The sequence below is a fragment of the Theropithecus gelada genome, chromosome 3 (genome assembly GCF_003255815.1).
Source record: "Theropithecus gelada isolate Dixy chromosome 3, Tgel_1.0, whole genome shotgun sequence".
Lineage (NCBI taxonomy): Eukaryota > Metazoa > Chordata > Mammalia > Primates > Cercopithecidae > Theropithecus > Theropithecus gelada.
Window position 1 is genome coordinate 18,767,565 of NC_037670.1, and position 25,643 is coordinate 18,793,207.

A 25,643-nucleotide genomic window follows, 5' to 3' on the forward strand; every position below is an offset into this window, starting at 1 on the left:
CCCCCTACCCATCCCAGACAGCTGAGCCACCCCAGACAGCCAAGCCCCCCTACCCATCCCAGACAGCTGAGCCACCCCAGACAGCCAAGCCCCCCTACCCATCCCAGACAGCTGAGCCACCCCAGACAGCCAAGCCCCCCTACCCATCCCAGACAGCTGAGCCACCCCAGACAGCCAAGCCCCCCTACCCGTCCCAGACAGCTGAGCTACCCCAAGCACCCGACAACCAAAAGCAGTTGGCAGAGCCAAGTCCTGCTGCCCCAGGCTGGGCTTCCAAGGCGGTGCTGTGACTGCAGGCTCCCCGTCCCCCACCCTCACCAGAGTCGGGGACAATGAGGGAGATCCACTCAGCCACAGCTGGCCGAAGCTAAGCCTCCGTCCCTCCCTCGCCCTCCCTGCAGACCTGGTCCCACCACAGGTCCAAGCCCACCTCTGGCAGGAGGCAGCTCAGGCAGGGCAAGGAGAGGGCGGGAGCAGCGCACCCAGGCCGCCGTCCAGCCACACAGCCTCTCTGGTCTCCCCAGCTCCAGGCGGAGTCTGTGTGCCACCGGGCGGGTCAGCCCAGGGTCACAGCCATCTCAGCAGCTGGCCTGGTGGGCTTGTCAGGGGGCCTGGGAATAGCAAAGGGGCTCCAGGGACAGGGATCGGCAAGAGTACCCCTCGCTTCCAAATGTCTTCAGGGCACTCCGAAAAATAAAAGCTGCTTTGACGCCCAGAGACAATGAAGCTGCCAAAACCCAGCTTTGTGTTAAGCCCTTGGGAGGAGAACAAAGTGGCCATGTCACAGGAAACTCTGGATTTGAGAACGGGACTGGCTGCAGCCTGAAGGAGGAAACGCTGGATTTTAGAACGGGACTGGAGTGGGTTTCTCTATCAACCTCACTGGAAGCTGTAATCTTCAAAAGGCCTTCTTAGTGGCCCTTTAATCGGCTTTTCTTTCTCAAAATAAACCCCAGGCAGCAGTCGCCAGCACCACGTAGTCAGAGGACAGGGAGGACGGTGGGCCTGCCGCTGACTACCAGCAGGTGACAGCCACCCCTGCCCAGGAAAAAAGGCTGGAACAAAATCGATGTCTGAGGTTGGTGCGCTGGTTCCCAGTGACCTTTCCTCACCATTAGCTCCCGGGCAAGAAAGCAGTGAGCATGAAATGGTCGCAAAGTTTAATGATCAGCTAAGGATGTAAGCATGAGCCTGAAGGCTCCAAACAGGACGCCACGATGTCAGGGAGGCGTGCGGGCCAGGGAGCTAAGTCCTCACCTGCAATAACAGGAAACCAACGTCCAAACACCCCGGCCAGGGAAAGGCAGGGCGTGGTATCCTCTGCAGGGCCAGAGCAGAGACAAACGGCCCAGAGAATTAAAAGTGCCCAGGCCAGGGCAAGATGAAGGTGGGCACAGGCAGGCCAGGTTGTTTTTTGTCAAGTCTTTTTTTTTTTTTTTTTTTTTAGACAGTCTCGTTCTGTCACTCAGGCTGGAGTGCAGTGGCATGATCTTGGCTCACTACAACCTCTGCCTCCCAGGTTCAAGTGATTCTCCTGCCTCTGCCTCCTGAGTAGCTGGGACTACAGGCACGCACCACCAAGCCTGGTTGATTTTTGGGGTTTTTTCTTTGTTTGTTTTTTGAAACAGAGTCTCGCTCTGTTGCCCAGGCTGGAGTGCAGTGGCTCCATCTCGGCTCACTGCAACCTCCACCTCCTGGTTCAAGCGATTCTCCTGCCTCAGCCTCCTGAGCAGCTGGGATTACAGATGTGTGCCACCACACCCAGCTAATTTTTTGTATTTTTAGTAGAGACGAGGTTTCATCATGTTAGCCAAGATGGTCTTGAACTCCTGACCTCAGGTGATCCGCCCACCTCAGCCTCCCAAAGTGCTGGGATTACAGGCATGAGACACCACACCCGGCCTAATTCAAATCTTCTAGCTACCTTTGCACGGGTTATTGTGCAAATAGACATCCTTGAACAACACCCTCCCCTGCTCAACAACACGGACCCCTGCCCAACAGGAAAGGCATGACCCAGAGCCACACAGAACAGGACTTCTGGGCTGGCTGGAAGGAACTTGCAAGGTGGCCTGTCTTGTCCCCAACCCCCTTTTTCACAGAAGGGGAAACTGAGGCCTGAGAAGTCCCAGGGCTGGGCAACACTGGCAGATGGTGAGACTGGCTGTTCTCATACATCCAACAAATGCAGACTTCAGCATCGGGGCGGAAAGTGCCTCCCAGTCCCCACTCTCCTGCTGCCCAGCTGACACAGAGGGCATAGAGCAGGGCACACTAGGCCATGGGCTTCCCCTTGCCCAGGGTCAGCCTTTCTAGGAAGGCAGTGGGGCCCCAAGAAGGAAAACAGAGCACCCACCATGGGAAGCCACACGGCGGCAGCAGCGGTGGCCGGGGAGAGCCCCGCAGACTGCTTTTAGGAACTCATGAAACAGAAGGACTCTGGTTCTGCCCAGAATGCCAGCTCCTCCCATCCTACTCGCCCCCATCATCCTCCCTGAATCAGCCCCAGCCCTCAACTGGGGAAGCGTGTGGAGTCCTCCTCCCTTGCAGAAAACCACCTGTTCCCTGTCCACGTGTGGGAGCCCGCACACAGAGACGCTGCAGTTGCCAGGGGCTTGGGAAGGGAGGACATTTACAGAGGAAGACACAGGACCAGCTGGGATGCCATGATCAGCCAGTAGGTGCACTGTGGGCACCCTCCCAGCTGCAGCCAGGAAGCACTGCCCACCCCATACCAGGCACTGGGGCCACGCTGGGCAGTCAGAACTCCCAGCTCAGATGGAGATGGGAGGCCCACCCAGCCGGCCTGCCCACAGGGTCAGGAGGGGCCTCCCATCTCCAGATCCTCCACCAGCATCCAGAACTGCCTGTCTGCCACTCTGGGTGCGCCCCCCGCCCCGCTGGCCCAAGAACCACCTGCCAGGCTTGCCCTTCAGTGACTTCCAGCGGGCCCCTGTTCTGTTTAGTCTGTGCGCAGGGCGGCGGGGGATGGGGGGACGGGTGCCACCCCAGGCTCCGAACCTTCCCAACCCTCTGCTGCTGATGCTCCCACTTTGCAGACAAGGAAGCTGGTTGGGGACCCTCTGTGTTTCAGGGAGCCACAGGGTGGGCTTTGGGGCTTCGCCAGCCTCACCAAGAAAGCGCCTCCCTGGTGGGCAAGCAGGCCAGCCCTGCAGCAACCCGTCTGCCCTCCAGACTCGGGCCCTTTCTTGGTCTAATATCATGGGATGGAGCTTCCTGAGTCCACCCTCCAAGGCCATGGCCCTCCTCTCCCACCTGGACCCACAACACACCAGGCCACGCTCCAGGACACTGCCAGTGGCCCTCCAAGGCCGTGGACCTCCTCTCCCACCTGAGCCCACAACACACCAGGCTACGTCCAGGACACTGCCAGTGGCCCTCCAAGGCTGTGGACCTCCTCTCCCACCTGAGCCCACAACCCACCAGGCCACACTCCAGGACACTGCCAATGGCCCTCCAAGGCCGTGGACCTCCTCTCCCACCTGGGCCCACAACACACCAGGCCACGTCCAGGATACTGCCAGTGGCCAGCAACAAGCAGTAGCTCCCACTCGAGCCACAGCAGTGAGAAGGTTCACAACAGGCATGGCTCAGCCAGGTCCGAAGGAGCGCCCTCTGCAGGCCGGGGTTCAGACAGCGACACCCACGGGCCACTCCTGCCTCCCTGGCTTGGTCCTGGTCAAGGCCAGCTTCCTCCTCCCTCTTCCTGGCTTCCAGATACGGAAAAGGAGGGTCAGGTGCCTGAAGCTGGCTGAGGGGGGTGTGTCTGCATTTTCTCAACCATTTTCTGAACTCTAAAAGACAGACCAGGCCCCGCTGTACAGCTTTGGGGTGCTGGCTGGGCCCCTTCCCAACCCAGCACCTCACTTCTGGTCTCGTAAATCCTCTCCTCTCTCCTCCTGAGGGTCAGGGTAGGTGGTGTCCTGTGCCACAGGTGCCACACTGGACATGTCAGGCCAGAGACACTGGAGGCCAGCAGGACCAGGCCTCCAGGAGGGAGAGTGCCAGGATACCACACCCCCAGGCCGGACCCCCACCCAGCTCTGCCAACTCCCAGTCCCCACCACCTGGGGCCTCCCCAATACCCCTGGAAAAAGAGTGACAATGGGGCTTTGCTCAAGGCCCCGGGCAGCTCATCTCCCCACCACCCTCTTCCCCAGCTAGACCCATACCGAAGGCCGCCGCGAGGGCCCCGAGGAGGCGGCGCGGTCCGGGGGTGAGCCCGCCCCCGCCCAGCCGGGAGGAGGTCCCGGAAACCCGCAGCCTGGCGCCAGCTCCCGGGAGGCACCGGGTCCCCAGGTCGCTTCAGAACCAGGAAGGACCAGGCTCTGGGGGCGGCGGGACCGGCACCCTCCGCTCACGTGGCCTTGGGGAATCCTCGCGGGGGTCCTGCCCCGCAGCCCAGAGTCGGACACACCCCCCGGGCAGGGCGCGGGCGGCGCCAAGACCCAGGCGGAGGCCGAGAACGTGGCCGGCCGCACGTAGGCCCGAGACCGCGCCGGGGCGGAGCGGGGGACGGACCCGGGGCTGGAGGCCGGGGCAGGAGGCCGGGGCTGGAGGGAGGCCGGACCGGCCCGAGAACCGGGTCCCAGGGCTCGGCGGGCGCTCCGGAGAGGCCGGGACGGAGGCGCCCCCCACCCCCTGCACCGCGACGCGGCCGGGACCCCCGCCCACCTTGCGCGTCGCCGCCGCTGGTCAGGACGCCGATGGCCTTGCCCGCGCCCGACGCCCGCAGCTTCTCCAGGTCCACCGCGGCCATGGCGGCGGCCGAGACCCGGGCCCAGCTCGCACTCCCGCCGCCTGCGCCGCGCCGCCGTCCCCGTCCCCGTCCCCGTCCCCGTCCCCGCCCCGCGCGCGCCCTGCGCCCGCCCCGCCCCGGGTCCGCCCCTGGCGCCTCCTCGCAGGACGGATCGCGGACGGAGCAGGAATCGGGCGCCCTCTGCCCGCCGGGGCCACCTTTCCGCTGTGCGTTTCTAAGCCTGTGCGATGTAACGCGGGCCCCGAGCAGTGAGACCCGGGGCAGAGCCCCACACCCCGCTGGTCTTGAGGATGTGGCCGGGACCAGGGCGGGGCTGCATCCAGTGCGTCCCTTCGCCAGCGCTGGGGCCCGGGTGGCACGTCTGGCCCAGCTTTGCGTCTCCGGAGGTTCTTTGCTGTCGGCCGCAGCCACCACCCCTCCCTGCCACCCAGGGGCCCTCAGGGCTGCCTTCAGGCCTCGGCAGAGGCCAAACCCAAACGGGGCGCTGGAAAGCAGCCAGCATTCCTCCCTCCGTCTCCCTCCTTTCCTTCCTTCCTTCCTCACATTTGCTGGGCCCTTGGGAAAGTCTTGGTCCCCGGGTCCTGGGGGTGCAGAGCCGGTGGTCGGGAGACCGCCTCCTGACCGCACGGTGTGTTCGGTTTGTGAAAGCTGAGCGGGCAGATCACTAGGATTTGTGCATTTTTCTCTACATACACGGTGGACATGGTGGCTGTGAATATCGACTACTCCTTATTTAATTGTGAAATGTTAGAAAACACGCCGAAAGACTGCGCAAGCACATATGCGTGGGCTAAAAGGCTCTAAGACACCTGTGTCTGACCCTGAGGCAGCCTTGGGCTGACATTTTGGGTCATTATTCTCTCCCTTTTCTTACAGCTTCATCGTGTGTGTGTGTGTGCGCATAAATTCTTAAACATACGTGATTTAGCCACAATGAGATGCCACCTGATACCCATTAGGATGGCTAGTATAAAAGAAAAACACAGGCTGGGTGCAGTGGCTCACGCCCATAATCCCAGAACTTTGGGAGGCCCAGAGGGGCGGATCACCTGAGGTCAGGAGTTCGAGACCAGCCCAGCCAACATAGCGAAACCTCATCTCTACTAAAAATATAAAAATTAGCTGGGTGTGGTGGTGGGTGCCTGTAATCCCAGCTACAAGGGAGGCTGAGGCATGAGAATCACTTGAACTCGGGAGGTGGAGGTTGCATTGAGTGGAGACTGCACCATTGCACTCCAGCCTGGGCAACAAGAGCGAAACTCCTTCTCAAAAAAAAAAAAAGAAAGAAAGAAAAATGCAGAAAATAATCACTGTTCCGAGGATATAGGGAGGCTGGAACCCTCGTGCAGTGTTGCTGGGGATGTGAAACGGTGTAGCTGCTATGGAAAACAGGATGGCAGTTCTTCAAAAAATTAAAAATAGAATTACCATGTGATCCAGCGATTTTACTCTGGGTATATACCTAAAGAATTCAAAGCAAAGACTCACACAGATATTTGCACACACATATTCATAGCAGCATTATTCACAACAGCCAGAAGGTGGAAGCACCCAGGTGTCTGCTGAGGAAAGCACTGGATGAACACAATGTGGTCGATCCATGTGCTGGAATATTATACAGCCTTAGAAAGGAAGCAGATTCCAGCACATGCTATAACATGGATGAACCTTGGGGCCACTGTGCTGAGTAAATTAAGATGGACACAAAAGGACAGATACTGTGTGATTCCACTTCCATGAGGTCCCTGGAGGAGTCAGATTCATAGAGACAGAAAGTAGAGTGGAGGGTACCAGGGGTTGGGAGGGGAATGGGGAGTGAGTGTTTTGTGGGGCCAGAGTTTCCATTCAGGAAGCTGGAACAGCTCTGCAGATGGCAGTGGCATGGTTACATGAGATGTGAATGCCACTGAAATTGAAAGTGGATTTTTTTTTTTTTGAGACGGAGTCTCGCTCCGTTGCCCAGGCTGGAGTACGGTGGCCAGATCTCAGCTCACTGCAAGCTCGGCCTCCCGGGTTCACCCCATTCTCCTGCCTCAGCCTCCCGAGTAGTTGGGACTACAGGCGCCCGCCACCTCGCCCGGCTAGTTTTTTTGTATTGTTTAGTAGAGACGGGGTTTCACCGTGTTAGCCAGGATGGTCTCGATCTCCTGACCTCATGATCCACCCGTCTCGGCCTCCCAAAGTGCTGGGATTACAGGCTTGAGCCACTGCGCCCAGCCAAGAATGGATTTCCTCTGTGGGGTATTGTTTTTGAGGCAGAGTCTCACTCTGTTGCCCAGGTTGGATTCCAGTGGCGTAATCATAGCTCACTGCAGCCTTGGCCTCCTAGCCTCAAGTGATCCTCCCACCTCAGCCTCCTGAGTAGCTGGGACCACGGGAGGATGCCACTACACCCTGCTAATTTTGTTAAATTTTTAGTAGAGAAGGGATCTCGCTATGTTGCCCAGGCTGGTCTCTAAGTCCTCAGCTCAAGTGATCCTTCTGCCTCAGTCTCCTAAAGTACTGGGATTCCAGGTATGAGCCACCATGCCTGGCCATTTGGGGTGTGTTTTTAGAAGAGAGCTAGGTAGTCTTTAGCCACGCTGAATTGAGCACTTCCATTGTGAACAGATCCATTCTACCCTAAGCCGGCAGCTAAGAGCCAGGCTAAAGATGGTGTAGGAAAAGCCACAGGTGGGAAGGGGTGGCAAGAGGAACCTCCTGTGGGGGGTGGGTCCCAGAGACTGAGCAGAACCTGTCCCTGGGACCCCTGAGAGGACCCCTGCCTGCAGGTGCCAGCCTAGCCTTCCCAGGAAGGGGAAGCTCTGCAAGCCCTGAGGTCCCTGGGAATTCGCAGAAGAGCTGAGGCCTCTTTGAATGCATCCTGAATCACCCAGGTTAGTATCATGGAGCGTGCGGGAGCTCCAGTTACAGGGCAGGCGGGTGAGGGGTGCTTTTAATCCACTTAAGATTCTGAGCCCAGAGCTCCAGCCTGATTTGCTATCTTGAGTCTAATCTTTCCCAGAAATACTGACCCTTCTGAGCCCAGCAGGCTTGCCAGTGTCCACCGATTCTCCACCTGGGTGTTTAGAATGCCCCGACCCGGAGCCGGCCAGTCCGGTAGCCCACGACGGCCGTAGGACTCAGCACGGCGGAATTCAGATCTCTTTGTTCATAAATTATTGACAATTTCCGAACAGTGACACCTGAGCAGAGACCAAGGGCAGGGCCTGCCCCTGAGGCCACCCCAGCCCCCGAGGGATTCAAACAGCTGCTGTAGGTGGTGGGGATGTTATGCAGAAGTACACACAACACTTGCTAACCTGACTCCGCAGGACTCCGGCTGAACTGGACTAAGTGGATCAGGGCTGGAGCCCAAGCCTGAGGCTTCATCTAGAAGAAGACTCAGAGGAGCCCGACCTGAGCTTGGCCAAGGAGAATGTCCGTCTCCCCCAAGGAGAATGTCCGTCTCCCCCAGACCTATGCGTCGAAGCCCTCGCCCCTCATGACTCGCAGTGGCACTGTGAGGTCTCTAAAGGGGTGGCTAAGGCTGGGCACGGTACCTCATGCCTATTATCCCAGCACTTTGGGACACCAAGGTGGGAGGATAAATCACTAGAGACCAGGAGTTTGAGACCAGCCTGGCCAACAAGGCAAAATCCCCCATCTCTACAAAAAAAAATTATAAAGCCAGGCGTGGTGGCATGTGCCTGTGGTCCCGGCTAGTAAGGAGGCTGAAGTAAGAGGATCTCTTGAGCCTGGGAGGTCAAGGCTGCAGTGAACCGTGATTGATAGCACCACTGCACTCCAGCCTGGGCGACAGAGCAAGATGCTGTCTCAAGAAAAACAAAACAAAACAAACAAAACAAACAGGGCGGGCGCGGTGGCTCACACCTGTAATCCCAGCACTTTGGGAGGCCGAGACGGGCGAATCACAAGGTCAGGAGATCAAGACCATCCTGGCTAACCCAGTGAAACCCCGTCTCTACTTAAAAAATACAAAAAACTAGCTGGGTGAAGTGGTGGGCGCCTGTAGTCCCAGCTACTCGGGAGGCTGAGGCAGGAGAATGGCATAAACCAGGGAGGCGGAGCTTGCAGTGAGCTGAGATCCAGCCACTGCACTCCAGCCTAGGCGATGGAGCGAGACTCCGTCTCAAAAAAATATATACATATATATATATATATATACACACACACACACACACACACACACACACACATATAAATTAGCTGGGCGTGGTGGCGGGTGCCTGTAGTCCCAGCTACTCGGGAGGCTGAGGCAGGAGAATCACTTGAACCCAGGAGGCGGAGGTTGCAGTGAGCTGGGATCACGTCATTGCACTCCAGCCTGGGCAACAGAGCGAGACACCGTCTCAAAGCAAACAAAACAAACAAAAACAAAGAGGGGCAATTAAGTTAAAAATGAGGCCATTAGGCTGGCTCTGATCCAGTCTGACTGTGTCCTGTGAGAAGAGGAGATGAGGACAGACACACACACGGATGACCCTGTGAGGGCACAGAGAGGAGACGATGGCATCTGCCAGCCCAGGGGAGGGGCCTCAGGAACCAGCCCTGCCACACCCTGACTTGGACCCCAGCCTCCAGGTCTGTGGGAGAATCATGTCTGTTATTTGACCCTCCGGCCTGGGGTCCTTTGTCACAGCCACCCTAGGAAAGGAACATGGGAGTTGGAACAGGCTGTGTAGACTGCTCTGTGGGCCAGCTTGGGCTGTGTAGACCATTCTGTGGACTGGTGCAGGTTGTGTAAACCGCTCTGTCGGCCGGCGCAGGCTGTGTAGACCACTCTGTGAGCCGGTGCAGGCTGTGTAGACGGCTCTGTGGGTTGCAGCCTGTGTAGACCACTCTGTGGGTTGGTGCAGGCTGTGTAGACCGCTCTGTGGGCCGGCGCAGGCTGTGTAGACCGCTCTGTGGGCCGGCGTGGGCTGTGTAGACCGCTCTGTGGGCCGGCGCAGGCTGTGTAGACCGCTCTGTGCACCGCAGCTGCCTGTGTGAACAGCCTGCCCGTGCGTGTGCTCAGATGCTCGGCAGCAGATGGCAGGCCTGTCACATGGGCAGACCTCGCTCCAGTGGCCGGAGGAAGGAGACAAACCTCCGTCCCCTCAGAGAGACAGCCGAGCACGGGGAAGGCCTGGTGTCTAAAGGCAGGCGGCAGGAGGAGCGTGAGGCTGTGGGGACGGCGGGGTGGGGGCGGCAGCCCGGCCACCCAGCAAGAGATAGTCATTCTTTTGCCGTTTTCTAATTACATTTTAAAACACTAAATGAACATGTGCTTATCGAGAGCAGCGGAGACTGCCGACTGCTGAGATGCACACACAAGCCCTCAAGAGGCCCCGTCCCCGCCTTCCTGGTCCTCAGCCCAGTGATTGCGGGGCAGAAGGAGGGGATTCTTCCATGCACTCTCCACCCACCCGTGCCTCTGAACGGAATCCTCGCGGTTTCTAAGGGAATTGAGCTGCGGCTGGTGGAGGAGCCCCCAGAGCCCCGTGCAGTTGGATGACGGGAGGGTAGGACCTCAGGGCTCAAGTCTAAAAGAAGAGCGGTGCAGAGTTTGAGGACAATCACGTGAGCGCAGTGGGAACTACCAACCCCCACGAAGGGATGCTGGGCCCAGGGGCAGGGTCCTCCTGGACCTGTCTGTAGAGGAATTCTGATGAGACTGGGGTTCCCGGGCCCCCAAGGTGAGACCCCAGGTGTCAGCAGAGCACTGGGCTGAGGGGGAAGGCTGGGTCCGTGCCTGGGAACAGGGGCCAGAGGACTTCATGGCCAGTGTGCATTTGGGGAGGGAGAAGGCTGTGGAGTGGCGGGCGCTGGGCCCTGATGGGTGGCGTGTCTGCAGCATCTGGGATCGCCCTGGCCAGCTCTCTAACTGTCCTGGATGCCACGGCCCCACCCCATCACCCCATGGGGACAAAGGTGGCTCCCTCTTGGGTGCCAATCCACCACGTTGACTTCTGATTGGCCCTCGTCACATGAACGGCTCCTGGTTTCCACCTTATCTACTGTGCCTAGCATGCCTAGCGTGAGAACACGTCAACCTGATGTTATCTCACAGCTAGAGGCCACGACGCAGGCAGTGGTCTGGCCGTCCTGGAGGGTCACCTTCGACTGTCTGCACACAGCACGTCCACCCTCCCGCTATGGGTCTGGGGAGCAGCAGTGCAGAGACCCACCTGTCTTGCAAGACCACGCTTCTGTCGGAAAGTGCCCTAGCAGAACACTGTCCACCAGCAAACTGGATTTGTCGGCCTCATTCTTTGTTTCTGGGCCCCTTCTTCAGCATTTGGGGGCCACTTTGTGTTTTCAGCCTTCATGGATCAGAGCCCCAGTGGCTTCTGAAGAGGGGGCCTTTGGCAAGCTCCAGCCCCGTCATCCTATCAGCAACTAACCCCCACCAGAGGCCCTGGCCAGGGACAGGGAGAGGGGCAGCAGCTCGGGGCACAAGGGCCCAGCAATGCAGGGGCCAGGCAGGGAGGTCCACCTCTCAGGTAGTCAGGGGCCGAGCCTCAGGGAGCACCCGCCCCCTGCAGCCCCCCACTCCCTGCTCCCCGGTGCATGCACACAGGCATGGCAGCCGGAGCCCGATCTATGGGCACCTGCCTGTGTCTGCACAAGCGCTGGTGTTCCCTGGCATGCACCCTGCTCCCACAGCTTTGCAGTTGCCAGGCGCGCCCCGAAGCTCCTTTCCTCCTCCGAGGAGGGTCCCTGTGACACCATCACATGCCCAGCCCTGCTCTGCCTGTTTCCTGCTTTGCAGCAGTTACCCCATCCAGGGCCACCCTTCTTCTTTACATGATCCACCCCTCCCACCAAAATGTTCCTTGGGGCCCCCCTAAGTCCCAGGAAAATACTCAGCATATGGAAGATGTATGATAAAGGTTTCTTGAATGAATGAATGAGTGAATGAATGAATGAGGAGGTGACATTGGAGCTGAGATGTCAATGATGGGGAGCCAGACTCAGAGCCCCAGGGGAGGGAGCGTCCAGGCAGAGGGAACGCCTAGCAAAGGCCAGCAGGTAGGAACAAGCTTGGCTGCTGGGGGAACGGAGGGAGGCCAAGAGCACAGTAAGGGGTGGAGGCCGGGGTTGGGGACCGGACCATGCAGGGTCTTGCGGGGTGTACAGCAAGGGCTTGGGTTTTGCTGGGGGGCAGTGGGAGGCATGGAACACAGCCTCGTGGTTTTGTTGGTGATCTCCTGCCTACAGGCACCCCATTCCCTTACGGCGAGCTCCCTTCCAGCCAGCTTGGCCAACACTTCAGGCACCAGGCACACGAATGCCCCAAACAAATGCCCCCACTGACAAGCATCTCGAAACCACAGGTTTTAATTTCCAGGCACATGATGGCTGGTGTCCCCACAAACACAGGGCTGTGTTTACAGCTGAGGACTGACAAGATGTGGCACTGTCCCCTTCTGGGTCCCAGCCGGCCGGCTTCCAGGGCTGAGGGAGGAGGTGTCTTTCTCGGCGCCCTCCCATCAGAGCTGCGTGTCCCGGCCGTCCAGGGTCAGGAGGGGAAGGGGGCCGCCTCGGCCAGTGGGCGGGCCATGCTCTGGATGGCCCACTGCAGGATGCCGTCAAAGGTGTGCTGCGGGACAGAGCAACTGTGAGAACCTCCAGGGGTGCCCCGCCATGGCCACAGGATCGTCCAACCTTCCCTCTAATTCAAAGGAGGGGAAACTGAGGCCCGAGGCCCCACGGCACAGGCCAGTCAGAGGAGGACCCCGTCCTGTACATTTCACCGCATCCTGTAAGCCCAGGGCACAGCCCCATGGCAGTTCATGGCAGTTCTGCCTCCTCGGGTGGCTCCTTCGGGGTTGGGGGTCAGGGCCGGCTGCTTCTCATTCTGTTCAGGAGCCTGATGTTCCCACAGGCCCCACAATGCCAGCAGAATAAGGCCGCCACCCTGGAGAGGCTGTAAGCCTGACCCTTATTTCTCCAGCTATATCCGGGGACCCCGTCCAAAGAAGCAGCTCCATTACCCAGCGCTGGGTCCCCTGGCCCACTCTCCGGCCCTGGGGTTCTACAGACATCTGCACAGTCACGGTGTGTGGGGCATGGCCACTGCACAGGGCAGGACCCCTGCCCCATGGTCAGCTGGGACCCCCAGGTGCCACGCCGGACACAGGAGAACCTGTGGAGGCTGGAGGAGCTTATCCTCTTGCCAAAAACAGATGAGGCTTTAAAAGTCACATTTTGCCCACAGATTCTACTTGCCCATCTTAGCATAGAAAGGCCTGAGTTGGGAGGGGCAAGCAACTCTCAGAGGGATGGGGCCCGAGACCCCCCCACTCCCACACCCCACCCTCCCTGGGAAAGTGGATCTTGGGCCTGGTGCTCGAGCCTTGCCTGCCAGGGTCCAGGCCCTTGGGCAAGGGGCCGTGTGGGAGCTCTTGTCCGGGAGGGGCTGGGGGTGCTCAGCAGCACTGGACTCCTGCCGGGGCAGGGGCCAGGGGGGCTCCTGTTGGGGAGTGCCAGGGGCCCAGCAGCGTTTAGGCTCCTGTGGGGGGCTGGGGGGCTCCTGTGGGGGGATGCCAGGGGCTCAGCAGCACTGGGGCTCCTGGTTGGTGGTGCAGGGACAGCCTGAGTTTCCATGGCTCAAGAGCAGCGGGGGCTGGCAGTCCTCAGTGTGCCCAGAGTGGGGGGCCTGGGTGCCGGCTGAGGCAGGGGAGGGGGAGTGGAGGAGCAGCAGGTGCAGCCGAGGCCAGGGGAGGCATTACCTCGCTCAGAAGGGACTCCAGGTCCTCCCTGTGCAGAGTGGGCTCGTGACTGGCAGTGTCATCCTGGAACCCAGGAAAGAGAAGAGGTCAACCCAACTCCCACAGCCCTGGTGGGGACACAGAGGCCACAGGGCCTACGGGCCACGGGGGTATTTCCCCTCCACACTGAGATGGGAATTCTTACACCCAGCCCCATTGGGGGTGAGGGCACAGGGCTACGTGGGCATGATGGGGCTGGGGCTGCCTGCCGAGGGTCCTGCTCACTGCCCACGGCCAGCTGCCCACGGCCCCCAGACAGCTTCCACACTGTGTGGCCTCCTGGGGAAAACGAGGGGGCTCAGGGAACCAGCAAGGAAGCCCCACTCTGAGAGGGGAAGTCTGAGGCCCAGAGAGGAAAGTATCTGGTCCATGCCACCCCCGCCCCCGACAAGCACCACCAGGGCCAGCCCACGCCATGGGTGAGCGGCCAGAGTGGGGGAAGGTCCCCAGGCGGGCACCCCCAGCAAAGAGGAGACCATATTAAATTGAACCCTGTGGAACTGCCCATTTGTAGCCCCAAACAGCCACATCCCAGCTCCTCCACTCGGGCGAACACTGGCGCTGCAAGGCCCTGCAGCCCTGCGTGGCTGAGGGAGGGGCTGTTCAGTCTGGAGGGGAAAGCCCCTGGATGCTCCCCTGGTCCTACGGATGCTTCCAGTGGGTGGGAGACCTGCTCAGGACGGGGTGTGGGGGCACACCCAACCACCCTGGGGGAAGGGGGCAGGCTGGGGACACACCCAACCACCCTGGGGGAGGGGGGCAGGCTGGGGAGGGGCCAAGGCCAGCCAGAACTTTTCCTCTAACATGGCGTTACATTTCACACCGCAATGAAAACACAGAGGTCTCTGCTGTTCAAAGACAGAACCCAGTAGGTTAATGACGAGGTACCCGCTGCAGGAGCAGCTGCAAGAAAGCTGCCTGGGGTTGGGGAGGGGCATCTGCATAGGGCACGGACTCCAGGTGGGTGGTGTGAGGAGGGAGGCTTCTAGAAGGAAGGGGACAGCGACAGCTGCGGGCCAAGCCACTGTTCCACAAAAGCCCCAAGGGCAGGGCTTGGTCTGAGGCTTGTGCCATGCCAGGCCAGAGCCTGCATGGCGGGGCAGCCTGTCACATGCCTGGGGAGGACCATGCTGGGGCGGGCTGTCACCTGCCCAGGGAGTACCATGCCGGGGTGGCCCGTCACCTGCCCAGGGAGTACCATGCCGGGGTGGCCCATCACCTGCCCGGGAGTACCATGCCGGGGTGGCCCATCACCTGCCCGGGAGTACCATGCCGGGGTGGCCTGTCACCTGCCCAGGGAGTACCATGCCGGGATGGCCTGTCACCACACGGTGTATATGGGGTGGAGGCAGAGCTGGGAAAGTGTGTGGGCCAGTGGAGCAGGTGGGACATGTAATCACCCCAGGATCCCTAAAGGCTCCTCCGTGGCTGGGATGTGCTCAGGAGGCCTCTGCTGGGGACAGTCAGGGCAAGAGGCCACCACCCCTGAGGCTCCTGCAGCAGTGACTCAGGCCGCCCCCACAGCCAGCTCCAGGGCAAGCCAGGCCGCCCCAGCAGTCAGGGGTCCCCCCACCACCCGGGTCCTCTCTGACAGTAGAGCAGGAGGAAAGGAAGAGCTACTGGCTGGACCCAGGGTTGCTTTGCCTCTCTGAGAGGCTCCGGCCACACAATGGGGTGGATCCTGGCCCCAGGGAGGACTGCGGGTGAGACTGCCTGGAGGGGTCAGACGGGGTTGGGGCTTACTCTTGCAGGCCTGGCACTCCTGCTCTCCCCTCACCCCACCAGGGCACCCTGGTGAGACTCTCAGGCCTCTGCTGTGAGGCGGCCACACAACCAACCGTGATGTCAGTCACCAACCCTGGAGGCAGCTTCCTTTTAACTATATTTAAGTTGCCAAAAAGAATTAGGTTTAAAGGGAAATTATTGTCTACAGATAATGACCACATGGTCAGTGTGTATGGTGCAAACCCTCGAAGCTGGCACCCAGGGTTTGTCCTGAGACGTGCTCCCCAAACCCCAACCCAAGGGGTCCCCCACCCCCACCACCAGCACTCATGGAGGGTTCCTGTGGCACTGACCTTGGCAGGCCCGGGTGCCAGGTGGGCGGGGCTGGGGGCCAGCACCCCCTCCACAGGGGCCAGGGTCATGTCTCCTGAGCAGGATCTGCAGCGCAGGCCCGTCCTGCAGCAGAGGATGAGGGGCTGCCAGGTTGGGGGTAGCAGGAGTGCCACCTCCGGGGTATGGAGTGTGGGGTGCTGGGAGGTGGTGTTGGGTGTGGGGTGTGGGCATGGGTGGTGAGTGGGGGATGGGGTGTGGGGTGTGAGGAAGGGGTATGGGTGGAGAGTGGGAGTGGTGGGTTTGGGTGGGGTGTAGGGTGCGGGGTGGGTGTAGGGTGTGGATGGGAGTGTGGGGTGGGAGTGGGGTGCAGGCTGTCGGGGGGCCTATGGGGTGGGAGTGGGAGGTGTGGGGTATGGGGTGGGGTGTGGCTGTGGGGTGTGGGTGAGGTGCAGGATATGAGGTGGGGTGTAGGGTGTGAGTGGGAGTGTAGTGGCGTGTGACTGTGGAGTGTAGGGTGTGGGTATGGTGTGTGGGGTGTAGGATGTGGGTGTGGGGTATAGGATGTGGGTTTGAAGTGTGGGATGTGGGTGTCGGGTGTGGGTGCAGGGTGGGGGTTGTGGGTGGGGTGCAGGGTGTGGGTAGGGGGTGTGGGTGGGAGTGGGGTGCAGGTTATAGGGTGGGGTGTAGGGTGTAAGGTGGGGTGCAGGGTGTGGGTGGGGCGTGTGGGTGGGAATGGGGTGTAGGGTGTGGTGGGGGGTGTGGGTGGGAGTGGGGTGCAGGTTATGGGGTGGGCTGTAGGGTGTGGGGTGGGTGGGGGGTGTGGGGGATGAGTATAGGGTGTAGGGTGTGGATGGGGTGTGGTCTGAGCTGTATGGTGTGGGTGTGGATTTGGGCCTCCATGCCAACCACACTCACCCAGGCCGGGAGGTGCCCGCCGGGAAGTGGCAGCGCCAGTGGAAGGCGGCAGCGCAGTGAGCACACCGCAGCACGTCCGTACCATCTCCGCACACCCCGCACCGTGCGCCAGGAGCTGGACTCTGTGGGAGGCGACCCCGTGGGGTGACACAGGGGGCCGGGGGGAAACGTAGCTGAACCCAAGGCCTCCGTGCTCTCCCCTGGGACCACCCAGGGCTGGACAGCGGGTCTGGGAGCTGTCAGCTCCCAGTGGGAAGCCTCACGGTGTGGCCGAGGCTGCAGGACAGCGGGACCAGTCCCATCCCCAGGATGCAGGGGAGACCCAAGCACCCTCAGGCAAGCCTGGTGCCCACACCTCTCTCCCGCTTGGCCGGCCCGGCCTCCTTTGGGGCTGAGTGCAGGAGTCTCCTGAAGGGCAGTGCCCACAGGACTGCAGTGAGGGGAATTGAGGCAGGGCGGAGCGGGCTCCCATGTGCGCTGGGCCATCCCCCCCTTCATTGTCCTGCCTTGTGGGGGGAGCAGTAATGCCCAGGGCCAGGAGCTGGAGTGGAGGTCTAGGAGCCTCCCCTCTTCGCTGAAGCCCCCCACGCTCCCCCACAGCCCCAGGCCCTGTGCCTCCCAGACCCTGTCTCGCCTGGCCTCCCTCTCCTCCTGTTTCAGGTGAATTCATCCGCCATGTAGGTCCTGGGCTCCCTGAAGAGCCCACCCTGGCCTGCACTCCCCGCTCACCTGCTGCCCCTCAGGACCCACACACAGTAGGGGGTGCAGGGCCGAGGAGTCCAGCCCTGGCAGGGGGGCTGCAGAAGGCGGGGCCGGCAGGTGCTTGTACACAAGAGCCGTGTCCATGCCAGTTAGGGGCTCCCCAGGTGGACCTCTCACCTCCTCTCCCGCCGACCGAAGCCCCGGAGGGAGCTGGAACCCAAGGGTCAGCATCAGAGGGGCCGTGGGCACCTGCCGCGCACCACCCGGGAGTCAGTGACTGCTGGGACCCTGAAACCCGGGGCAGCAGGGTGCCGGCGGAGGGCCGGTGTGGTGGAAGGCGTCCACACTGAGTGGGAAAGGCCTGTGGCAGTTCCTGGCTCTGTGGTCCTCCTTCCTCCCCCGTCTACACACGAGGGGCCCCCTGGCCCTCAGGGCTGTCAGAGGGAACACTGGGCCTGTGCACAGTAGCCCTCCTGTGTTCACAGCAGCAGAACGATGAGCACATCTTCTAGGGCCATTATCAATGCTCATAGTGCCTCCCCAGGGTGGATCCGCAGCCAGGAGAGCTGGGTTTCCACCCATAGGAACCATGATGGGGGCCCCACCACAGGGGACCACAAGGACCAGGCGTGTGCATGAGAGGCACAGCGCTGTGGCTGGGGTAGGCCTGTCCCACAGGACTCCAGGGGACAGACAGACAGGAGGGGTGGCCCGGCCTAGAAGTGGGCGTGGCCATACCGGGGTCTCCACGGGTGGCTGCTGGGGCCGGGGCTCCTCTGCCCGGGGCTGCGTCTCCTGGACTGTCACCTGCAGGCAGCCGGAGCACCTCCAGGTCCCACTGCTCATGCGTCCACCAGTCAGAGACATGCAGAACAAGACAGCGGGTGACAGATCCCCAAACCCACGGGTGGGGCTCGAGGGCTCCGCCACACCATGTCCTTTCACGGAGGGGAAACCGAGGCACAGCAGGGAGATGGGCAGAGACACAGGAAGGGAGAGCCCCCAGGGAGACATTTACCCTTAGTGGGGTGGCCCTGGCCAGCACGATCAGGGTCCCCTTGGCGTGCTCCCTGATGAACCCCAGGAATCCCCAACACCTGTGAGCCCACAGTGGCTTTGCCTGCCTTTCAGGGCTAGGCCCTGCTGGGGGCCCCCCTAAGCTGACTGTTTATGTCCCGGGACCCATCCTGTTTCCTTAAGGGGAATGGCACCCAGCAGAATGGGAGGTGATCAAGGGCAGGAAGAGACAGCAAGGAGGATGGCTTCAGAAGGAGCCGAGTGAGGCCCCTGGCTGCGCCTCTTATTCTAGTGATGATGCAAGAGGCTGAGAGGGGGCCTGGTGAAGGCCACTTAGGGGCTGGGACAGAGCCTCGCCTGAACGTGGGTCCCCACTCCTCCCAGAGCTCTTCCTCCCACAGACTGCCACATCCTGTGGGGTTGGAGTGAGGGCAGGGCTCGGTGGGCTGTGGGGAGGGAGTGCTGGGATATGAACACAGAGGAGGCCTCCCACCCCCACTAAGCCCGGGGTCCTGTGCATTGGTGGACAAGCTCCCACCTGCCCTTGGGGGTGCAGCTCTGTGGCCTCTGTGCTCCCCAGCCCTGTCTGGGGTGGGACTCTGGGGTGGGGCTTGGGGGTGTGGGCTGCAGCCTGGGATGAGCTTGGACAGGGTGGCATCTTCACCTGGGGCCTCTGTTCTGCTTTGCTGCCCTCAGGGGCCCAGCTGGGCAGCCGGTGTGGCCAGGCCGGGAGGCAGGTGGCAGGGTGGGAAAACCCCAGGCCCTGGCCCCATGGCCCAGTGACCTGACTCAGAGCCCCCTTCCATCAGGGATGGGAAAGCCTGGGGGGGCTTCCCTTCAGGGTCAGTGGGTGGAGGTGGCTGTGAACTGGGGTGACCTGGTTGCGCTGGCAGAGGTGCAGGCTCACCTGGGGATCTCCCGGAGTGGAGGGGACAGGCAGGCCAGGTGGAAAGCCCGAGGGCAGCCATCACAGCAGATGAGCTCCCCGCCGTCCCGGCACACAGCACACTCGTCCTCGTTCTTCTGGCACAGGCAAGAGACGCCCATGCAGACTGGGCTGGGGTGCAGCACCCTCCCGAGAGCCACCTCCTTCCCAAAACGGCTCCCCCGGCATCTCTGGGTACCTGAACTCCCCGGTCTCTGCCCTGCTCCCATGCTGCCAGGGCCTGAAATTCCACCCTGACCACCTGTTCCCCATCCATCTGGTCTCTAACGGACACCCCTCGGGGCCATCCCTATTGGGAAGAAAACCCAGTTTCTCACGGGCTGCTGTGTTCCAGGGGCTGGAACTGTACGCCCACCACATGCGCCCTTCCTCACAGGGCAGTGGGGCCAGGCCCAAGGAGGTCTCTCCTGACCTCAGCACCTGCTGAACCCTCCATCCGCAGGCCCCACCCTCCTTGTGCCCTGCCTGGATGGTGCCTGCTGTGCCTTCAGGGGTCTCCCAGATACCAGCTCCTCCAGAATCCCTCCAGACAGCCAGACGAGGCTGGTCCTGCACAGCAATGACCTTACTTATTCTAACAATCCGCCAGACGCCTGCCAGCCTGGGTGCCCCTGCAGGGCAGGACTGGGCCCTGTCACTCCTAAGTGCCAGGGCCCCACAGAGCCCCTGGTGCCAAGTGGTCAAGTTCTGTAACCCACCACGGCAGGCACCCCCCACACTGCTTCCACCCCATTAGGAAACCATGCTGGGGACCAAGGACGAGCCTGGCATTCCCAGTGGACCCTCAAGCTCCTGGCTGTAGCAGGGGCGCCCGGCCCACCCATGGGCCCAGCTGAGAGCAGTGCGTACAGCCTGGACCAAACGCTGTGCTTTTAAGAGCCTGAGAGGACCTCACTTTCTCTGACTTATTTAAATATTACAATTATATATTATCAGGAGAAAATACGTCTGTTAAAGAAAAAGAGCTCTGCCCTGTGGGAGGGGCTCAGGCCCCAGTGCTCATCCCTGAGTGCCCAGGTCAAGGCAGAGGCGGCAGGACCCACCCGAGGGGAGCGAGGACAAACAGGGGCCCTCCTATGGTCTAGGGCATTACCTGGTGGAGCTGGGGGTCACTGGGGAGGGCTGGAGGGGCGGGAGCCCTGCCCTGTTGGCCCAGCCTAGCCTCACCTCCACCCTGCAAGGAAGAGGGGCATCAGCAATGGGGGCAGCCTGAGCAGCGAGGGTGCACACGGCTGTGGCACCAGGCGTCTCTCGGCAGCAGCCGCCAGCCCCCCAGCAGAGCCACTGCCCCAGAGGCAATGCTGTTCCTGGGGTGGGGGTGCATCAAGAGCCGGGCTCCCCAGGGAGGGTCAGGTGCTTACGGGGGCAGCGCCCTGGGCTCCCTTGGCTCGAACCAGAGGCTTCAGGCCACCGCCGCTGCGGGCCTTGTTCTTCCCCCCACTGGGGTCTTCGAACTTGCTAGGAGTGTAGAACTCCCCGCCGACCTGGATGCACTTCTTGGAGCCCCCTGGGAGGAGATGCTGGCTGGTCCTGGCTCACCTACCCAGCAGGACCTGCCTTGGCAGTCGTGTAGGCCCCGGACTGGGGTCTAGCAGAGACAGGTGGAGTTCCCACAGCCTGCGTTCCTCCAGCCCGCCCCCACCCCAGTCGAGTCTGGGGCCCGGGGATTGTCCCAGGTCTACACCAGGGTGTTCAATAGTGTCCCCCAAAGTTCACGTCCACCTAGAACCTCAGAGTGTGTCCTTACTTGGAATTGGGGTCATTATAGATGTGATTAGTTAAGATGAGGTCACACTGGACCATAAGTTCAATGACTGGTGCCCTTGTAAAGAGGATACATGGGAGACGGCTGTGAGACTGCAGAGTCAGAGACTGGAGTGGTGGGACCCCGAGCCCAGGAACAAGGGGCACAGGGACACCCGCATAACGACCAGCAGCTGGGAGGGACAAGGAAGGATTCTTCCCTGCAACCTGCAGAGGGAGTGTGGCCCCGAGACACCTTGATGTTGGCATTTCTGTCATTTCAAGCTTCCCAGTTTGTGCCATTTGATCCAACAGCCTTAGGAAGTAACACAGTGGGTCTTGGGACCACCCAGAAGTGCAAGACCAGGGCCCTGGCTGTGCCTGGTGTTCCCAGCCCATGCCCAGCACTGAGGAGACGCTGTGGCAGGGACTGTAGATGGAATGCCCGATGGCACGGTGGGTCTGCCACCAGCAGCCCTGCTGTGCCCTGGTCAGATGGCACTGGTGATTGCATGGGGTCAGTGGCTGGCCAGGGAATGGGGGGCGAGGACGCTGCAGGCCGGCCAGGAAATGGGGGGTGAGGACCCTGCAGGCTGTCCTGGTTGAAGAGTGCAGACACCCTGGAGGGTCTTGGCAGCACAGACAGAACTTTCTAAGGATGCAGCCCCATGGCCCAGCAGGGCCCAGGCACATGGATGGAGGTGACTGGGGGTGCAGCGCATCCCGGGCTGGGATGTGGGCCTAGACCACCGGCCTTGAAGAAGGTCCCCCGACAGGGAGACTTCAGTGCCCACTCTCCTCCTCCAAAGTCATCAGAACCACAGGCAGAAACTCTGGCTACATGAGCGACAGCCCTGCCTGCTGTGGGACCACCAGGGTGCAAAGGGGCGCGGAGGGACGTGGAGGGGCGTGGAGAGGGGCACGGAGGGGCACACAGGGGCGCGATCCTCCTTCCATCTTGGAGCTTGGGTCTCCCCGTCAGTCCCATCTCCCCGCCACAGCATCTACCTGACTCAAACACCTGCTGGATGAGAATCCCCTCCACGGCCCCTCGGGCTCCCGGGACGTCCCCAGAGGACATGGCCACAGCTCTCTGGACTGAAGCTGACATGGTCTGAATCCCTGGGAAAGGGAGCACCCATTGGGGTCACCCATGGGGAAGACAGTTCCCGAGCACAAACTCTGTGCCAGGAGCAGGCAGTACGGGGCTGCAGAGCCCTTTCCTTCCAGCCAGGGCAGGCCGAGGAGGGAGCCCAGCCCCGCCTTGTGCAGACAGCCCACAGGTAAGGGCAGAGACATGAGAACGTGTGTGTTTGTGTGTGCACCCATGTGTGCGTGTGCTGGGGGTGGCAGTGTCAGCAGAGCTGGCACAATGGAGAGGAAGGAATGCCCAATGACCAGCCCCCACCATGACATGGGCCCTGTGTTGTGCTGGGAGGGACACAGAGTTCCTAGGCTCTGCCCTCAGGGCGGGCAGCAGTGGGCATAGGGGGTCTCTGGAGTCCAGAGCCCTGGGAAGGAAGGAGAAGGGGACAGGAAGAGTCCAGCTTGCATGCAGCTGGGGGCCGGGGATGATTTTCTGGAGGAAGCCATGTCTGGACTGGTCCTGAAGGACAGGGAGTGGATGGGCAGAGAAGTGCCTGAGAAGGGGGTCCCAGAACCAGGGTGCGGTGGGGGCAGGGGCGACTGGCAAGATCGTGCATGGACCCAAGGTGTCCCTTTCCTGGGTCTGGTGGTGCAGCTTAGGCCCTTGGAATGACACGCCAGGCCAGCATGTCCGCAGCCCCTAGGACAGGGTCTCAGAGGGCAGGCCCTGCTCTGACCCCTGACCCCTTGCCCCTGGCCAGACAGAAGGGAGGCGCTCCCACTGGGCCCCACTCACCGTTCCCAAGTGGAAGACGCTGCTGCTCTGCGCTGCTCTCCGCCTTCTTGGGGGGCTTGGCCTTCAGTTGAGAGCCTGAACGGGGGAGCTGGGGGCAGCCTGGCCTCCCCTCTCAGTGGGGGTGAGTGCTGGTGGGCAGGGGCCAGAGGAGGGAGGGGTGGAGGGGGCCCAGTGCTGGGTATTCCCTTTGCCAGGCTCTGGTTTCTCATCAGTAAAAGGAAACTCGCCTGCCTACTTTGCCAGCCTGGGGAGGTCACCCTTCAGGCAGGAGGGAGCTGAGAGGCTGGTCCAGTGTGTTGGTCTAGTACCCAGAGGAGACCCCCACAGCCCCAGGCAGGCTGGCTGCACGCCCAGTGGGTAGGAACCCGGGTGGGGAGGGGGCATGGGCTCCCGGGGAAGACTGGAGACCCCGGCTGGCTTCCCCTGTGGGGTACCTGGGCTGGGGGTGCCCCTTGGAGTCAGGGCTGCTGGCGCGGCAGCTCGAGGTTCTTCTGAGGCCTTCCTCTTGGTGGGGTGTCTGGGTGGTGGTACCAAAGCCTTGGGGATGGTTGGGGGCTTCCTCCCCTTCCGGGATTGGCTGAGGTCCACATCTGCAGCTCAGGGGCAGGAGCAGGGTCCCAACCTCAGGGTTTTCTCCAGGCGGAGGATGGGCCCCAGAAACTGGACACCCTGGCCAGGTGGGTGAGGCCTGGCCCCTTTGCCTCTTAGGATCCAAGATGGTCCTGGGACATCACCCACGGGCTCCTCAAACACCACTCTGGTTCCAGTCCAGCTGGGCTGAGCAGGTGACAGCAGCTGCCCCAGGCCCCCAGCATGGCCGAGCCCACCAGGACCCACCTTTGGGGAAGCTGTCCAGGATGGGCTGCAGCCGGCCATAGCGCTCCAGGTTGTAGTCCTTGAACAGAACCCTCCAGAAGTCCAGGATGACTGTGGAGTCCTGGGTCAGCAGCCAGGACAGGAGGGCATGGAAGGCCTGGGGGCAGCCCTCCTTTTCCTTCAGATGAAGCGTCTCCTGCAGTGGGGTGGCATGAGGGTCCCTGCCGTGGTCCCCCACACCCTGCGGCCTGCCCATCTCCACCATGACTAGAGGGTGGAGCTCCCAGGCAGAGGTGCTGGCGACCTGGGCAGCTCCGCGCCCATCTCCTTGGCTTGTGGTGGGGTCAGGTGGTGGTGTAGGCTGTTGAGGGTGGGACTGGGGGAACCTGGAGGCCACTCCCTTGGCTTGGGGGTGAGGTGTAGGGACGGCTGGGGGAAGGGGACCAACTTCTAACTTGTCCTCAGGGAGGCCCTGGCTCCTTGCCGGGAGGGAGTTGGGGAAGGCTGGAGGGGCCTGGGGATCTGGAGGGGCCGGGAGGCATGGGGCGGGGTCCTCCTGGAACTTCCCTGGGGACTATCCCTGGCTCGCAGGGCCTGGGGGCCGTGGATGGCGGGCGGGGGGCCCACCTGGAACTTGTCCTCGGGGACCACGTCGTGGTCGGCCAGCGCGTGCAGCAGTGGGAAGGCGCTGTCCACGGCCACCGCGATCTCCGTGCGGTGCAGCCTCAGAAGCCGGCGCAGGGCTGCGTCCGCCGCCATGGGGTCAGCGCGGGGACCCGGGGCTGGGGCGGGCGCGGTGGGTCCCGGGACACTGGCAGCCCCTCGCCTGGCCTCGGGTCCGGGCGGGGCTGAGGGGCGTCCGCGCCGGCTGTGCGCCCGCCCGTCTCCCTGGGTCTTCGAGCCACGCGCGCCGCTGTTATACCCCCGCGACCACGCAAAGAGCAAAGGCCGCTCCGCCCCGGCGCCCAATCAGGGCCAGAGCCTCCCGCGGGGACGCTTCCCTGTGATGGAGGCGCTGCGCTCCCTCCCTCGCTCCTGGGAAGTCTCCGCACCCTCCTGACTCACCCACCAGGGCAGCTGCTTTGGGGGCTGGGGACGGAGACTTGCTCTGCGCGGGACTCAGAGGCCTCTCACCTCCCAGTGTGGCCCCGTCCTGCCTCCCCCAGGGCCCTGCTCGAATGGGGCAAAGCCGGGACAGGCCTCAGGGCCTGGCAGGGGCTGCCCGGGGTGCAATGGCCCCTCCCAGTGGCCGGCAAGAGCCTCCATGGAGGCTGGATCGGGGTGGTGTCCCTGGGGGACCTCCACACAAGCTGAAAGCCCCTACTCAGGGGCCCGCCTGGGGCTGTGGGAGGAGCCGGGTGGAGGCCCAGTCTGATGGAGGAGACGGTACCGCAGCCCTGGGCGTCCCCGGGGTGGCTCCTGACTTCACCATCTCAGGCTGGCTGTGTGATGCCGGCAAGCCCTTTCCTTCTCTGAGCCTCAGTTCCCTGATCTTTAAAAAGGGCGCATTCGCCTGGAGACTGAGGCTCGCATTGACCCCCTACTTCCTTCCTCCAGGTGCTTTAGAAGGAAGATGGCCGGCCCCACAACAGGGCCCCTGAGTGTGGCCCTGAGGGAGGGCTCCCTAGGGATCTTCCTAGGACCAGTGACAGAGGCTGAGGGATGCTGTGGCCTGGACAGGAACTTCCAGGGGCATCTGGGAAGGTGTCCTGGAGGGGAGCTGCAGTGGGCAGGAGCCAAAGGTCCCAGGTGGACATGGGTGGGGACAGTGCCCCCAGTAAAGCAGGAGCAGGTGCAAAGGCCCGGGGCCTGCAATGGTGCCGAGGCTGTGGCAGCCACGCAGGCATGGCCTGGAGTAGGGTGGCCTCAGTGGGAGGCCTTGGTAACACAGTTCCCTAGTCTTTGCAGTCAAGCCAGGGAGGCAGGCCCTGTGTGCAGGCTGCAGAGAACCATGAGAGGACTCTGGGCACGAGTGTTCCCACTGAGTGGGAGAAGGGAATGACCTGGCCAGCAGGCTTAGGGCTGAAG

General features: G+C 61.9%; 2 protein-coding genes across 2 annotated transcripts in view; both read right to left on the reverse strand.

The window, feature by feature from the left end:
* The window catches only part of PFKL (phosphofructokinase, liver type), a 28,181-nt gene extending 23,334 nt beyond the window's left edge, over positions 1-4,847 (reverse strand). The window contains exon 1 of the mRNA XM_025378610.1: positions 4,696-4,847. Within this exon, the coding sequence (XP_025234395.1) occupies positions 4,696-4,780 (85 nt within the window). The 5' untranslated portion in view covers positions 4,781-4,847. The remainder of the gene's footprint in view (positions 1-4,695) is intronic.
* Positions 4,848-12,096: 7,249 nt separating this feature from the next.
* Positions 12,097-24,530, reverse strand: AIRE (autoimmune regulator). The gene is made up of 14 exons (XM_025380750.1): positions 24,243-24,530; positions 23,637-23,811; positions 23,234-23,389; positions 22,800-22,874; positions 21,926-22,039; positions 20,536-20,681; positions 20,268-20,348; positions 19,136-19,251; positions 17,950-18,049; positions 17,239-17,421; positions 16,510-16,631; positions 15,615-15,717; positions 13,498-13,560; positions 12,097-12,365 (listed from the first exon to the last, which is right to left on the reverse strand). Exons 1-14 carry the CDS (start codon positions 24,372-24,374, stop codon positions 12,285-12,287), a joined length of 1,647 nt encoding a protein of 548 aa, XP_025236535.1. The 5' UTR covers positions 24,375-24,530; the 3' UTR covers positions 12,097-12,284.
* Positions 24,531-25,643: the final 1,113 nt, after the last annotated feature.

What these genes read in the sequence shown, in the direction of transcription:
- AIRE (XM_025380750.1), bottom strand. Translation starts at nt 24,374, where the DNA reads ATGGCGGCGGACGCAGCCCTGCGCCGGCTTCTGAGGCTGCACCGCACG. An exon ending in AAGGGGCACCCCCAGCCCAG is followed by an intron (nt 22,875 to 23,233) that starts GTACCCCACAGG and finishes TCCCCCGTTCAG; the next exon opens with GCTCTCAACTGAAGGCCAAG. An exon ending in GTGACCCCCAGCTCCACCAG is followed by an intron (nt 19,252 to 20,267) that starts GTAATGCCCTAG and finishes TGCCTGTGCCAG; the next exon opens with AAGAACGAGGACGAGTGTGC.